Source organism: Crocodylus porosus, unplaced genomic scaffold (genome assembly GCF_001723895.1).
Source record: "Crocodylus porosus isolate Cpor-Errol unplaced genomic scaffold, CroPor_comp1, whole genome shotgun sequence".
Classification (NCBI taxonomy): domain Eukaryota; kingdom Metazoa; phylum Chordata; order Crocodylia; family Crocodylidae; genus Crocodylus; species Crocodylus porosus.
The window spans coordinates 571,806-583,971 of NW_017728909.1; the positions used below are offsets into that span (position 1 = coordinate 571,806).

The following is a 12,166-nucleotide window of genomic DNA, read 5'->3' on the forward strand; positions in this document are numbered from 1 at the left end:
GACCCCCACTGCCCACGTCCTTCCAGGTTGAGAAGGACCCATCCACCACCACCCTCTGGGTGCGGCCCTCCAGCCAGCTGGCGACCCATTTGACTGTGGGTCAAATCGATTCGGAGACATTTGGTGGTTCGGATGTAGATACAGCTTTATATGTTTTTTCTACATACCTCTAGGCAGCAGGGGCTCTGAATGCTGCAGTGCTGGGGCAGATGCAGTGTCCCACAGGAGCGCAGGCGACTCCCCAGCATGCTCAGCAGCAGACCCGAAAGTGGACCAGAAGCACTTCCAGGTCCACTGGGAAATGTGCCGCGGGACCCCCCCCGCATCATCCCCCGGCTTGGCAACTGGTGCCTTCCGGGTCTGGGGAGGCACCCGGGGTCCCCCTGCAGCTGACTGCAAGTCCAGGAGGGCACGGGGGAGCCCACCCGTGTGCTCCTCAGCAGACCCAGACATGGACTGGAAGTACTTCCAGGCCACTTTCAGGTTTGCTGCCGAGCATGCTGCAGGGCCTCCTGTGCTGCTGTGGGACGCTCCATGTGCCCCAGCACCGCTGCATTCATGGACCACACCTGCTACCTCAAGGTACACAGAAAAATCTTTTAAAGCTGTGGCTGTGTCTATCAAATCATCAGATTTGGATTCAGCAGTATCTAATTGGAGACAGTGATCCGAATCAACGGATCAAATCACTGTCCCTGAATGCAAATCTGAATTGAATACGGCGTGTTTCGCACACCCTTAATACATGTTCAAGGGGGCTGAGAAAAACTTCCAGATCCACTTAGAACTCCAGTAAAACAGGGGATGGAGGAACAGATATTTCTGAAATGCAATACAAAAGCTTTTAACCTATACATACATCTTCAAGCCATTTTTGCTTGCTAAAAGCAAAAAGGAGGTAAGGAGACCTAAATTATAGCTTCTTTCCAGGTCACTTATGAAACTCAGAGCTATTGTCTCAATCTATTGGGTGGGTACAACTGCTGGAGAAACCCTTGCTCATATCCAATTCCTTGCTTGGTGATAAGTTATCTATGAGGTCTGTCACTGTATAACTCTTAAATCGCAGTGGAGGAAGACTGATTTTCCCCTTATTCTGCACATCTTACAGTAATTTAGCAGATTTCCATGCAAGGCTCATTGAAGCTTCATAAAGAAAGAAATTGAGCCATTGAAAACAAATCAGGAGCTCTAAACACATCCAGATTTCAACCTGGGGCCAAGATTAGTAATAAACTGCCTGGCTACACTCCCATTCATGAGGAAACCGAACCAAAAAAGCCAAAAAACAAAGAACAGTATTCTTTGATACCAGTTTCTAGCTTTTGGTTTTTGGGTTTTTTTGTTGGTAAAAAGACCTTTGGCCTCACAGAAGTTTATACTTTAGCAAATTCTTCAGCTTGATACAGATTGTAAATCCTCTTTCTTTTTGGGTAGATAACGCAGAGTAAAACAATCTTATCGTGCTCATGTCACACCACATTACTGCAGCTGCAGAAATGCTATAAGAATCCTATTCTCAGTCAAACAACCTGTCAAACCAGTCAAAGAATTAACTGTCAGCGGGGTTAGTGTCACTTGTGTCCTGCCTGATGGGTCAACAGAAGAAGCAGGTGAACACTAAATCCCACCACCCTCCCCCAGGCTCTCTCAAAGTTGCTACTTTCTTCTTTGGTTGCATTATTTGCATTTAATTAGTTTCCCATGCTTACAACAGCAGCAGTACCAGACTTGCACTTTCCAGCCTTTAGTAGAATAGGGTTAGGGATAAGTAGAAGGCCATTTTTATCTAATGTTGGCAGCTGTTTTTTTTAAACAGACCTAAGGAAGTTTGACGTCCAGCTGCAACTGACTTTAAAAAAAAATTGCAGCTTGCAAGTTTAAGTTCAGCAGTTTATATTCTGAGTAACGCACTATGTACACACATAGCATTAGATAAAGAAGCTGAAAGAAGATCCCTTGAATTCTGCAATGTTGCTCTTCTAATTAGCTAGAAAGGATCCCTAGATACATTTCTCCCCATCTCCAAGTGCTCAGTTTACTGACTCTTAAGCCTTACAACCAGAAGTGTAACAAGGCACCTGGGTGCCTGCTACCCCCATGAGAGGGACTCATGGGAGCAGCAGAAACTTCCAGCTGCTGCCATGCTGCCGGTGTGGTCACACATGCCAGTGCCTCAGGCTGTTGCCCCAGACACCCCACCCTAGTTACACTACTGCTTACATGTGACAAAAAACATACCTCCCCCCATCTCACCTTAGCTTTATCCTTCCGTCTTATTAGACACACTTTCCATCTTCACTACAGTTTTAATTGGGAAGGAGCTGTGAAGCATGGTGGGTAGGTTTCAATGGAATGAGACAGCTGAGAAAGTCACACACTGTCTATGCTGGTATCTTAGCCAGTGCTCCCTGGCAAGAATATGGTGTTCAACCTCTTGTCCATGCCACCATCTACACACACAATATTTTCAAATACACGCTTATTTGCACTTTGATCCTGACCTTGCTTGTCCAGCTGCAGTATGAATTAAAGCCAGAGTTCGACTTTAGCTAGCACAGAACTTGACCTCTCTGCAGCGAGGATGCACGCAAGGTCACTCCTAATGGCTCTCTTGTGCCCTTCTCACAGCCAAGTGCCATACATGTTCTCTCACAACTGTATGGGAAAAATAAACCTAGAGCATCTCAGCACAAAGAACCATCAGATATTCCACCAGAAACACATGGACAAATGCAGAAACAGTAATACTACAATAAGGTATGCCAGCAGGGCTTCCTGTGAGGCTTTGCTAACATGAATGCTCAGAACCACGGGCTGGTTACCACATCATGTAGATGGTTTATCAAGGACTTCAAAAAAAGGGAGGAATAATTCATGGCATAGCCCCATCTCAAAATTTTGTCCAGCTCAGCCTAATTGTCAACATACTAATTTATTTCCTGTTTTATGTTCCTCTTGTTTACCTATTATAATATAAACACAGAACTTAAGACATTTTTATGTAGATGTATTCAGTCTTGTCATCTGCCTTCCATTAAACATAATTGTTATAAGTTAATGTGAGTGAGTTCACAATTGGGAAAGACCCATTAGTCCACAGGTGGGCAAATACGGCCTGTGGGCTGGACCCGGCCCACGCAGCCATTCTATCCGGTCCAGGGGCCCCTAAAAAATGTAGAATATTAATATTAATCTGTCTTTGGTTCCTGTAAATAAATGACAGGAACCAGGGGCAGCAGGACCCCAGGGAAGCCCAGTGGGCTCCCACAACAGCAAGGCCCACCCAGCCCTGCCCCCCCCCAGCAGATGCCCCAGCAGGGGCTTCTGGCTGGGACCATGTGGCTGCCTCAGCACAGGAATCTCAGGTAAGGGGGCGGGGGGAGGGAGGGGCAGGGGAGGACTCCAGGCAGGGATAATGCCCGGGAAAAAGTGACCCCTCCCCCTGCCCTGTGGCTGGCGCTCCCTGCTGCAGCCACTTGCAGCCCATGCAGGGCTGTCCTGAGCAGACACAGGCAGCCCCATGTGGGCTGTGAGTGGCTGCAGTGCGGGGCACTGGCCACAGGGCAGGAGGGGAGTTGCTTTTCCCCCCGCACTCAGTACCAGCTTGTAACCCATCCCACTGCCAGCCTGGGCCCAGCGCCTGCCCCTGGCTCAGCTGTTGGGGCTGCACCACAGTGGCAGCAGCTGTGGCCCCCCCACTTGCTACACTGGGCAGTGTTTGCTGCCCACCCGGAGCTCCCGTGCTGGGCAGCCCAGAGGCAATGGTGGCAAACACTGCCTGGCATGGCAAGCAGGGCGGGCTGCAGCTGCTGCTGTTGCAGCACAGCCCCAACGGGCGACCCCAGATCTGGCACAGGGGCGGGTTACAAGCTGGTGCTGAGCGCAAAGAAAAGCGGCCCCTCCCCCGCCCCATGGCCGGCGCCCCACGGCCGGCGCCCCACGCCGCAGCCCCTCACAGCCCGCCTGGGGCTGCCTGTGCCTGCTCAGGACAGCCCTGTGCAGGCTACGAGTGGCTGCAGCAGGGAGCACCGGCCACGAGGCAGGGGAGGGGCCGCTTTTCCCCACACTCAGCACCAGCTCCTTCCTTGCCGGCAAGCAGGGGGTCGGGGATGCAAGCTGCCCCCCACCTGTTCCACAGGGCTGGGGGGTACTGGGCGTGAGCGGGTGCACAGGGCCCACACCGGTGTCCCAGGGCCAGCGCCAACAGGGCCCAGAGCAGGGCAGCAGGGACGCAGAGTCCCGGCCAGCAGGGGCTCCATAGAGCCAGGCCAGCTCCCTCCTCTCCCTGCTGGTGCAGCCCAGCCTGGCTCCACAGACCCCTGCCAGCCTGTGCCCCACGCTGGGCCCCATCGGTGTTGGCCCTAAGACATTGGTCCCGAGACATTGAGACATTGGTCCCAAGACGGTAACCAGGGGGCGGGGCACCTGTCAAAGAGTGGGGCTACCCATGAGGCCCTCAACAGCTTGCCAAAACTGGGTAAATGGCCCTCCGCCCAAAATAATTGCCCACCATTGCATTAGACAGTTGTTATTACGGGCAGTGCAGAGATGCTTTGTTGTCAGTGATAAGGTGTGGTGCTTTACATCTAGATACATCCCAAACGCCCTTCAGTCGTGAGATCAGATTAAACATTCTTTATACTTTCTCTGTGTGGTCTTAAAACATTCATGATTCAGTCAGCCCAGGGAACACGATGACAAGATCAGGATGATTTAAGACTTCAATTGCTCTAGAAGCGCTACTATTCACTGAATAAAATTTGATTGGGGAAGATAGAATTATTGTTCTGATAATATCAAACCGAGTAATTTTTTAAATTTCTGATGCAAAAGATTTCAAACTGCTACAGCAGTTGTCCTCGCAATTTTGGCAAAAGGTTAGTATCCTTATACTCTTCTCTTGCCTGAAGCAAAATGCTACTGTAACAGCTTATAAACCTATGTTGGATGAGCTACAAAGTACAGGAAAATAAACTCTTTTTTTTTTTTTTTTGACTAAAGGTCATTTTGCTGCTTTTTGACTTCTTGCATTCCATCTCATCTGTCAGTAGAGCAGCAAAAAAAGTTCATAAACTTTCAAGTCACTTAAGAGAAATTAAACTGTTGCTTGTAACCTTAGAAACCAGAAGTAATACATGGTGTTGGCAGAAGTAAAGTACAAATAGCAGATTTACTGTCCACTACTAATTCTTCTAAGCAGCTGTGTCAATGCTAGTGAGGCTACTGAAATTCTCTTTTAAAATATTAATTTTCTCCTTCCCTTTATTTAATTCTTTCTTTCTGCACTCACAAAAGCTTATTCAATACAGGTCACTACTCCAGTCATTTATATATAAACACAAAAATTCTATCTACTCATAAAAGATTTTTCTGATGTGCTGCTGCTTTTTCTTGGCTTAAAAGAATGGATGTGGAAAAAGTTGATCTACATGAACTCCTTATTAGCTGAAATAGCACTTCCTTATTATACATTAGGGCTAGCTGATGAGTTAAACAATTTAACCACAGCAAAGGGGCAGTACTGCCTTTGGAGCAATAGAGAGGGAGGCTTGCAACTCAATGGGTACACCTACACCCACAAAAAAAGACAAGGTGTGACTGGAGTCTGTACCATGCTGCCTTAATCCTTTATTTTTCATGTCCTTGTGACAAGGTATTTAGCAGAATTTGCAGATTCACTGGAATCTGACAGGGCTGTGATGTGAGTGCTCCTGCTGTGGCCTGCTGCCTTAATCAAACCATGCGGCAGTGGAAATGTGGCAGCATGGACTTTGCTAGCACACACTAACCATAGTACAAACCCTCCAGGAACCTTGGGCATATTTATTTTCCAGTACCTATTAAATCACTGTTTCTTCTGAAAGATACATTAAGCTTCCATGGGATCCCTGCACAGGCTCCAGGCACAGCTACCCTCATCTCCCAGACCCAAGTGGAACAAGAGCCTTTTTACTCCCTCTAGGCTGAGAAGAGGAAAAGAAAGGACAGAAAGAAGAAAGGAAAGCTCCAGAGATTCTTCACACCCTTCTCCCTCCTCTGAATGAAATTGCTTGGATAGGATGGGGAGGAGCAGAGAAGCTGTATCTATTGCTCACAAAAGGGGCAAAGACTTGACTCTGGGACCAGTCCCGATTGGCTCCTCCTCCCTTGGAGGTCAGACAGTGGAGTAGGCAGCCAGAGGGGATTATGTCCCCAGGAAGTGCACACACACCTCAAAAACCCTCCTGTTGTTTAGAAACTTCATTTTCTTAATCAGAGGCCCTCTTTAAAGCACTGCATGGGGTCAAAGCTATGCCCATTCTCCATTCATTTCCACCTAATGGAGATTATAAATGGAAAACGTTGCTTATAAGAGCTCTGCAGAGCCAACTTTCCTTCCTAATTTCCCAATTTAGCCAGCACAAAACACTAAAGCGCAAGGTGTCCCTTTACTACTTTACAGTGTTATGGCCCCATATGGACTGTAGTTAATTAAGTTATATGATAAGCCAAAGAGGGACACTCACAAAAGATGTGCATTTGTTAGAGATGTATTTACTCTAAGCCGCTCAAACCAATCTCACTCACCTTTCCCAGCCCCAGACCTGCACAGAAGGGCATATAGTGGAAAACATTTGCAACTCACCATAAGATGCTCCTTGGAGATCACAGACATCCAGCTGTGCCCACCGACTAAATACAAAAGAAGCATCGCTGTTCACTCGACAGATGTAAAACCCAGAATCACTTGCATTCACGGGATTAAAAACCAGCTCAGGGGAATTCCCACGTGGAACCTGTGTCACGAGAGCCACAGAAAAAAACTTAACTTTGATTGATTGATTCTAGTTTACAATAAACATTCGCGGATTTATTACTCGCAGGCAGGAATATTGAATCTTGCTCTCAGTTCTTTAGACCAGTGTTTCTCAACCCATCGGTCGCAACCCAAAAGTAGGTCACAAGAATACACGAAAGGGTTGTGAACAAACTTTAAAAATGGATCAACAAACTTAAAAAATGGATTTTCCTTTAAAGGAGAAAAATGTGGGAAACCATAGGTTTTCCCTTGCAGGCTCGCAGAGTGCCAGCCTGCAAGGGGCTGCTTGGGGCCACACTGGGGGTCTAGAGTCTGGGAGTGGGTAGCAGCAGGTCAGAAATGAGAGGCACTGGGTCAGGACTGCACATCAATGTTTACAAATGGGTCCTGGTACAAAAAAGGTTGAGAACCACTGCTTTAGACCATCTGAAACTGTCAAAAGAAAAAAGCCTGAAAAAGCATTTAATGGCTTAAATGCAATTTTTTATTCAAGTGCAAATTGGCATTGCTCTGTGCAGCAATTTCTAAAGCCACTTTTCTTGAGTATGGGTTGTTTCAGGAATTCAGTTTAGAGTCTTTATCCTTCCCACAAATAACTGGAAACAATTCCCAAAGAATTATTCCAGCCAGCACTCATGTTATCACCATAAGCAGATTTACTCAGCTATGTACAGGAAACTGTTAGAATTAATTCTGAGTGGCAGGAAAAGGCTACACATGAAAATAATTTATATTTTTGGATCCACAACCGAGAGGAGATTTAGAAATAATACATGGGTTGATCAAATAGAGATTACTACATTCAGTTTAGAAACATGGAGACAAATTAATTCAATGCATCCCCCCAAGGACTAACAACGATCTAAAATTACTTTTTAATATGGCCTTTTATACCACTGTTAAAACATATATGGGTGTATTAAAAACCAAAACCAAACAAAACAGAAATATGCCCCAGGATAACTAAGGATAGAAGGGCAAAATTATTTTCCTGGGGAATGCCACTCAGAGTCCACTGGAATACATTCTTATCTGCTTTCAGTCTAGGATAGGGGTAAGAAAACTTACAGCTGCTGGCCAAAAGGACCCACCCCTGTGGCAACATGGGGACAAGTGCCTGCAGCCAGACACACATCTGCAAGCCAAAATCCATGGTTCTGCATACCACAAGTTGCCAGCCCCTCACCTAGGTCATTGCTGATATTTGTGACACAGCTGTGCCAATGTAATAATTACATTTATAGCAAACTGTAGCTGGTCCTAGTGCCACAGCAACGGGCACATTCTGACCTTTGCTTCCATGCAAAATGGAATTACTCTAATTCTTAATAAAAAATATCCTCAGGCGCTCGTGGCTGACACCATTCTCGCAGGATGAGAGTCCTCATATTTTATGGCCACATAAAATGAATTACCCCCCGACAACTGAACTACTTTGATGAGACATAAGAGAACTTTAATATAACTTCTTTTCTATTATTCCTATGACTAGATTAAAGAGTAGGACATTTAAGATTACCAATATGGAAACTTCTAGAACAAATAAAAGAGTCTTAAGCATATCTTCAAGCCATTGGAAAACAGAAGGTGAACTCCACTGCTTTAATGTTACAAATACTGATATGCTGCCGGCCGACTTATTTCTTCTACCCACTTTTTGGCACTTCTTTACCTCTTTTTCCTGTTTGAACCACTGATAATGCACAAATGGGTGCCCAGTTGCCCAACAGCACAGCTTAACTATCTGGCCAGATAATACTGCCATAGGTTCTGGTTGTACAACAATCTTTATACCTAAAGGAAAAAAAAAAAAAAAGAAAGGTTACCACTCACCATAGAAAAATCAATTTGTGTTAAACTATCTTTTTTTGTTTGTTTGTTTGTTTGTTTTTACACTCATGTATCTCACTATAGTTTTGCAGTGAACAGACTGCCCTCCACAATCGTTCAAATACTTTATTTTCCATAGAGCTATTATCGTCAGGTATAAATGGTATGTTGTGAGGATTAAATAAGGGTTCTGGATATCAAATATCATAAAGTTACCCTATTTGTTACCCACAAGTTTAACAGAATCTTGAAGTGAAGACTCTCTTGCCAAGGGCAGGACTTTCTTAGTGTACAAAAAGTTAAAGTCCTAGTTTATTATTTAAATGTTAAGATCAACTTGGGTGCTTTGGGTGAAACAACATACACCCCTGTAAGTTCAACTTACTCCTTTATTTCTCCCTGCTCTCTATTTACACAGCACATTTTAAGAGGCATCAGAAGACTCCTTTTGGAAAGAAGCCAAGAGACTGCTCTTGGTTTCTGGATTGTTTTTATACCGATGCTGTTTCTTCTTCCAACAGAAAACAGATAGGCAGGTAATAAGGCAAAGAGGAAAATGCCACTTGTGTCTCAGTGTTGTAAACTGGATGTACAAAACCCCTTCCAGGTCCCCAGCTGTCGTCTTTTGGCTATCACTTTCTTTTGCCAACTTGTGCAAGGCAAAGTTTCACTCTGGGTAGAGACTGCTAAGAAACAGTTATGTGAGCTTGCCACACAAGTCACAATAAAATATTTAAGAGTAAACTTTACGAGTAAACTCCCCACCAGGATGAGAGGTATCCTGAAGTGCCCCAAGATCACTGGAAGGGTGCAGCGGAAAGTGTGAGGAGATAAGCAAAGTGAGAGATAATCAGATAAAGGAAGGCTCAGGCTTCAGGTATGAGGAAATAGGCAGTTAAGGACAGGCTTAGGCTCTCCCTGGCTAGCTGCTCCCCTACCCCCACTTGTCTGCCCCCTCCACAAGGAAATAAGAGCTGTAATAAAAAAAAAAAGTTTTAAAACGAGACGCTCCATAAAGTTATGGAGAGGTGCTTTGAGTCTGACAAGGATTTCGCTGACAGAAGTGACACTTGTCGCACAGTCAGCCTTCTGAAAGCAATCTATAGCCATGCCATGACACATGCACATGGCTGCAGAGCACTTTAAAAGAGGCAGATCTCGTAATGAATTAACCCTCATCTAACGAACAATCAGCTGAAGGTGCTCCAAAGTGGAGCACCTTAAGGGACTTGGCTTCCCTCGGGTCAGCCCTTGGTGCTGTCTGCAGGAAGGGGAGGGGGAGAAGGGAGGGGGAGATGCAGGCTGGGGTTCGCCCAATTCGCACTGGGAGGGGAGTGGATTGGAGGCCCCCCATCTCACTGTCGACACTGGATTTTAGGAACCCAGCCCCTATACCTTTGTTGCAGGCGAGCACAACCCTCAGACTGCCCACAATACCTGCCAGCTGACAACAGACACATTTATTGATACAGAGTAATAACAAAAAAGTAACAATACAAACAGCCAAACAATTCTATATCTACCAATCTGAGGGCTGTCATCAGAGTCAAAGTACATCTGGTCAGGATGCACGCTCCACTCTGAGGCTCTTTCTTAAGTGTCAGATGTCAGTATGTCATGTCAGCAGTCTAGAGGTGGGATGCCAAGGCCCACAGCCAGGTGGGAGTGCCTAGGCCCACTCCAGTAGGGTGAACGAGACGGGCTGCTGGTATGCCCTCCGTCCATGGTGGCCTTGGGGACCCTTCCCAAAGGATGGGGATAGGGATGGGGACCCCTCTCAGGGAACAAAATGGGGAGGAACAGGGAGGGATGGGACAAAGGGAGGGACCAGGAGGAAGAGGAGGGATGGGTAGGACTCTTTGTTAATCTCAAGTCTCTACTTTTGTATTTTCCTTCACCCTTGATGACTCCTGATGACTGTTCAGTTGTGACCCACTCGTGGCTATTTGTGGTTGGTTGTCTCTCTGTGGTCACATGTCCATGTAGCCTTCCAGGCCTTCTCCTAATTTGGTCTGTTCCCCCAAAACTGGGACTTAGACCCCCCTGATCTGAGGCCTTGTTGCTGGTGTCATTTATCTTGTGTTATGGGACAGTATGGTACATACTTAGTTGGTTCCCAGGCTATGTTTCCTTGTTGCGTTAGACAACCTATCTGCTTCGAAGGCTGTGATCTCGTGTTATGCCATGCCCCTCAAAATTCTCAGGTTGTGTGTCCACCCGTTGGTCTTGTGTGCTAGACAACCCATCTGCTTTCAGGACCATGAGAAGCTGTGTGTGCATCTCCAAGCTCTTTAGAAATCTATTTAACCCCTATTGCCCATCTTGACCCCTCATAATGCACATATCTATACCTATAAGCCGATTCCCAAAAAACAGGCCTTTAAATACTGTTTCTAAGCCAACACTTGCCACATCCCTCCCCTAGCACCTTCCTCTTCCAGCTCTAGTCAGGCAACCACCGTGCCTGCAGCTCTCTCTCTCTCCCTCTTCCTGCAGATAGCATGGGAATTCGGGTGGGGGAGAGGGGGCGGCGAGGCTAGAGGAGAAATGATGCAGGCAGGCTCCTCTACTGGACTGGCTTCAAAGTGAAGCTCATTTCCACCTCTCTTCCCCTACTGACCCAACAACAAATTCTACTGGGTTTGGGGGAGGAGGGTCTTTCTAACTCATAGCACTTTATGTGAAGTGCCAAGAGCTACAGTGGGGACCTACATGTCTATCAGTATCCCCAGAGTTTAAAAAATTGTTGAGAACCACTGCTCTAGACCTTACAGGAAAGCCAGGCATGCTCACTTTGCATGTGCCAACTCAAAGATGGATGCAGCATAGTTGTTTTGAAGAGCCAGTGGGTGCACAAAAATAAGCACCATCATGGATGCGCTAATTAATAGGGCTATCAATCACCTTTAATGTGTGTGATTAATGCAACAACCAATTAACGCATTAATATTTTTTAATGAATTAATCACACATTTTGGGCTCCGCTGCAATCACCGCCACCGCTGGGCCACCCTGAGGGGCAGCAGTGACAGTGCAGAGAAGCCTCAGGGCAGACCCAGGCATGGGCTCCAGGCTACTATAGCAGGAAGGCAGAGGGGTAGGGGGTAACACACACAGACACACACTCTCTCTAGAGGGGCACCAATATATTGGTGCCAGATTGGGATGCCAAATGCACACAGCCACATTATGCATGTGGCCAGGAATGCAGTATAGAGCAATGGCCAGTAGGTAAGTCTGTGGAAAGGAAGGGGAAGTGATGAGGAAAGAGGGACTGGGGGGGGCAGACTGAGGCCCCCACATTGATGGAGGGAGTGAGGCAGGGGTGAACGGGACCTTGGGGCTGGGGCAGATCATGGGACAGAGCTGCAGAAGGCTTATCCAGGGGTGCGGAGGGGGGGAAGGGGAGTAATCCTATTGTGGGGTGAACAATGATTTCATAGACATTAGGACTGGAAGGGACCTCGGGAGATCATCGAGTCCAGCCCCCTGCCCAAAGGGCAGGAAGTCAGCTGGGGTCATAGGATCCCAGCA

General features: G+C 46.7%; 1 protein-coding gene across 2 annotated transcripts in view; it reads right to left on the bottom strand.

Annotated features, from left to right (window-relative positions):
* MALT1 (MALT1 paracaspase) overlaps positions 1-12,166 on the bottom strand; it is a 66,438-nt gene that overhangs the window by 44,758 nt on the left and 9,514 nt on the right. For both annotated transcript variants that reach the window (XM_019531739.1, XM_019531738.1), the window contains exons 3-4: positions 8,475-8,596; positions 6,629-6,779 (exon numbers count right to left, since the gene is read on the bottom strand). In XM_019531739.1, coding sequence (XP_019387284.1) covers positions 6,629-6,779; positions 8,475-8,596 — 273 coding nt within the window. The remainder of the gene's footprint in view (positions 1-6,628; positions 6,780-8,474; positions 8,597-12,166) is intronic.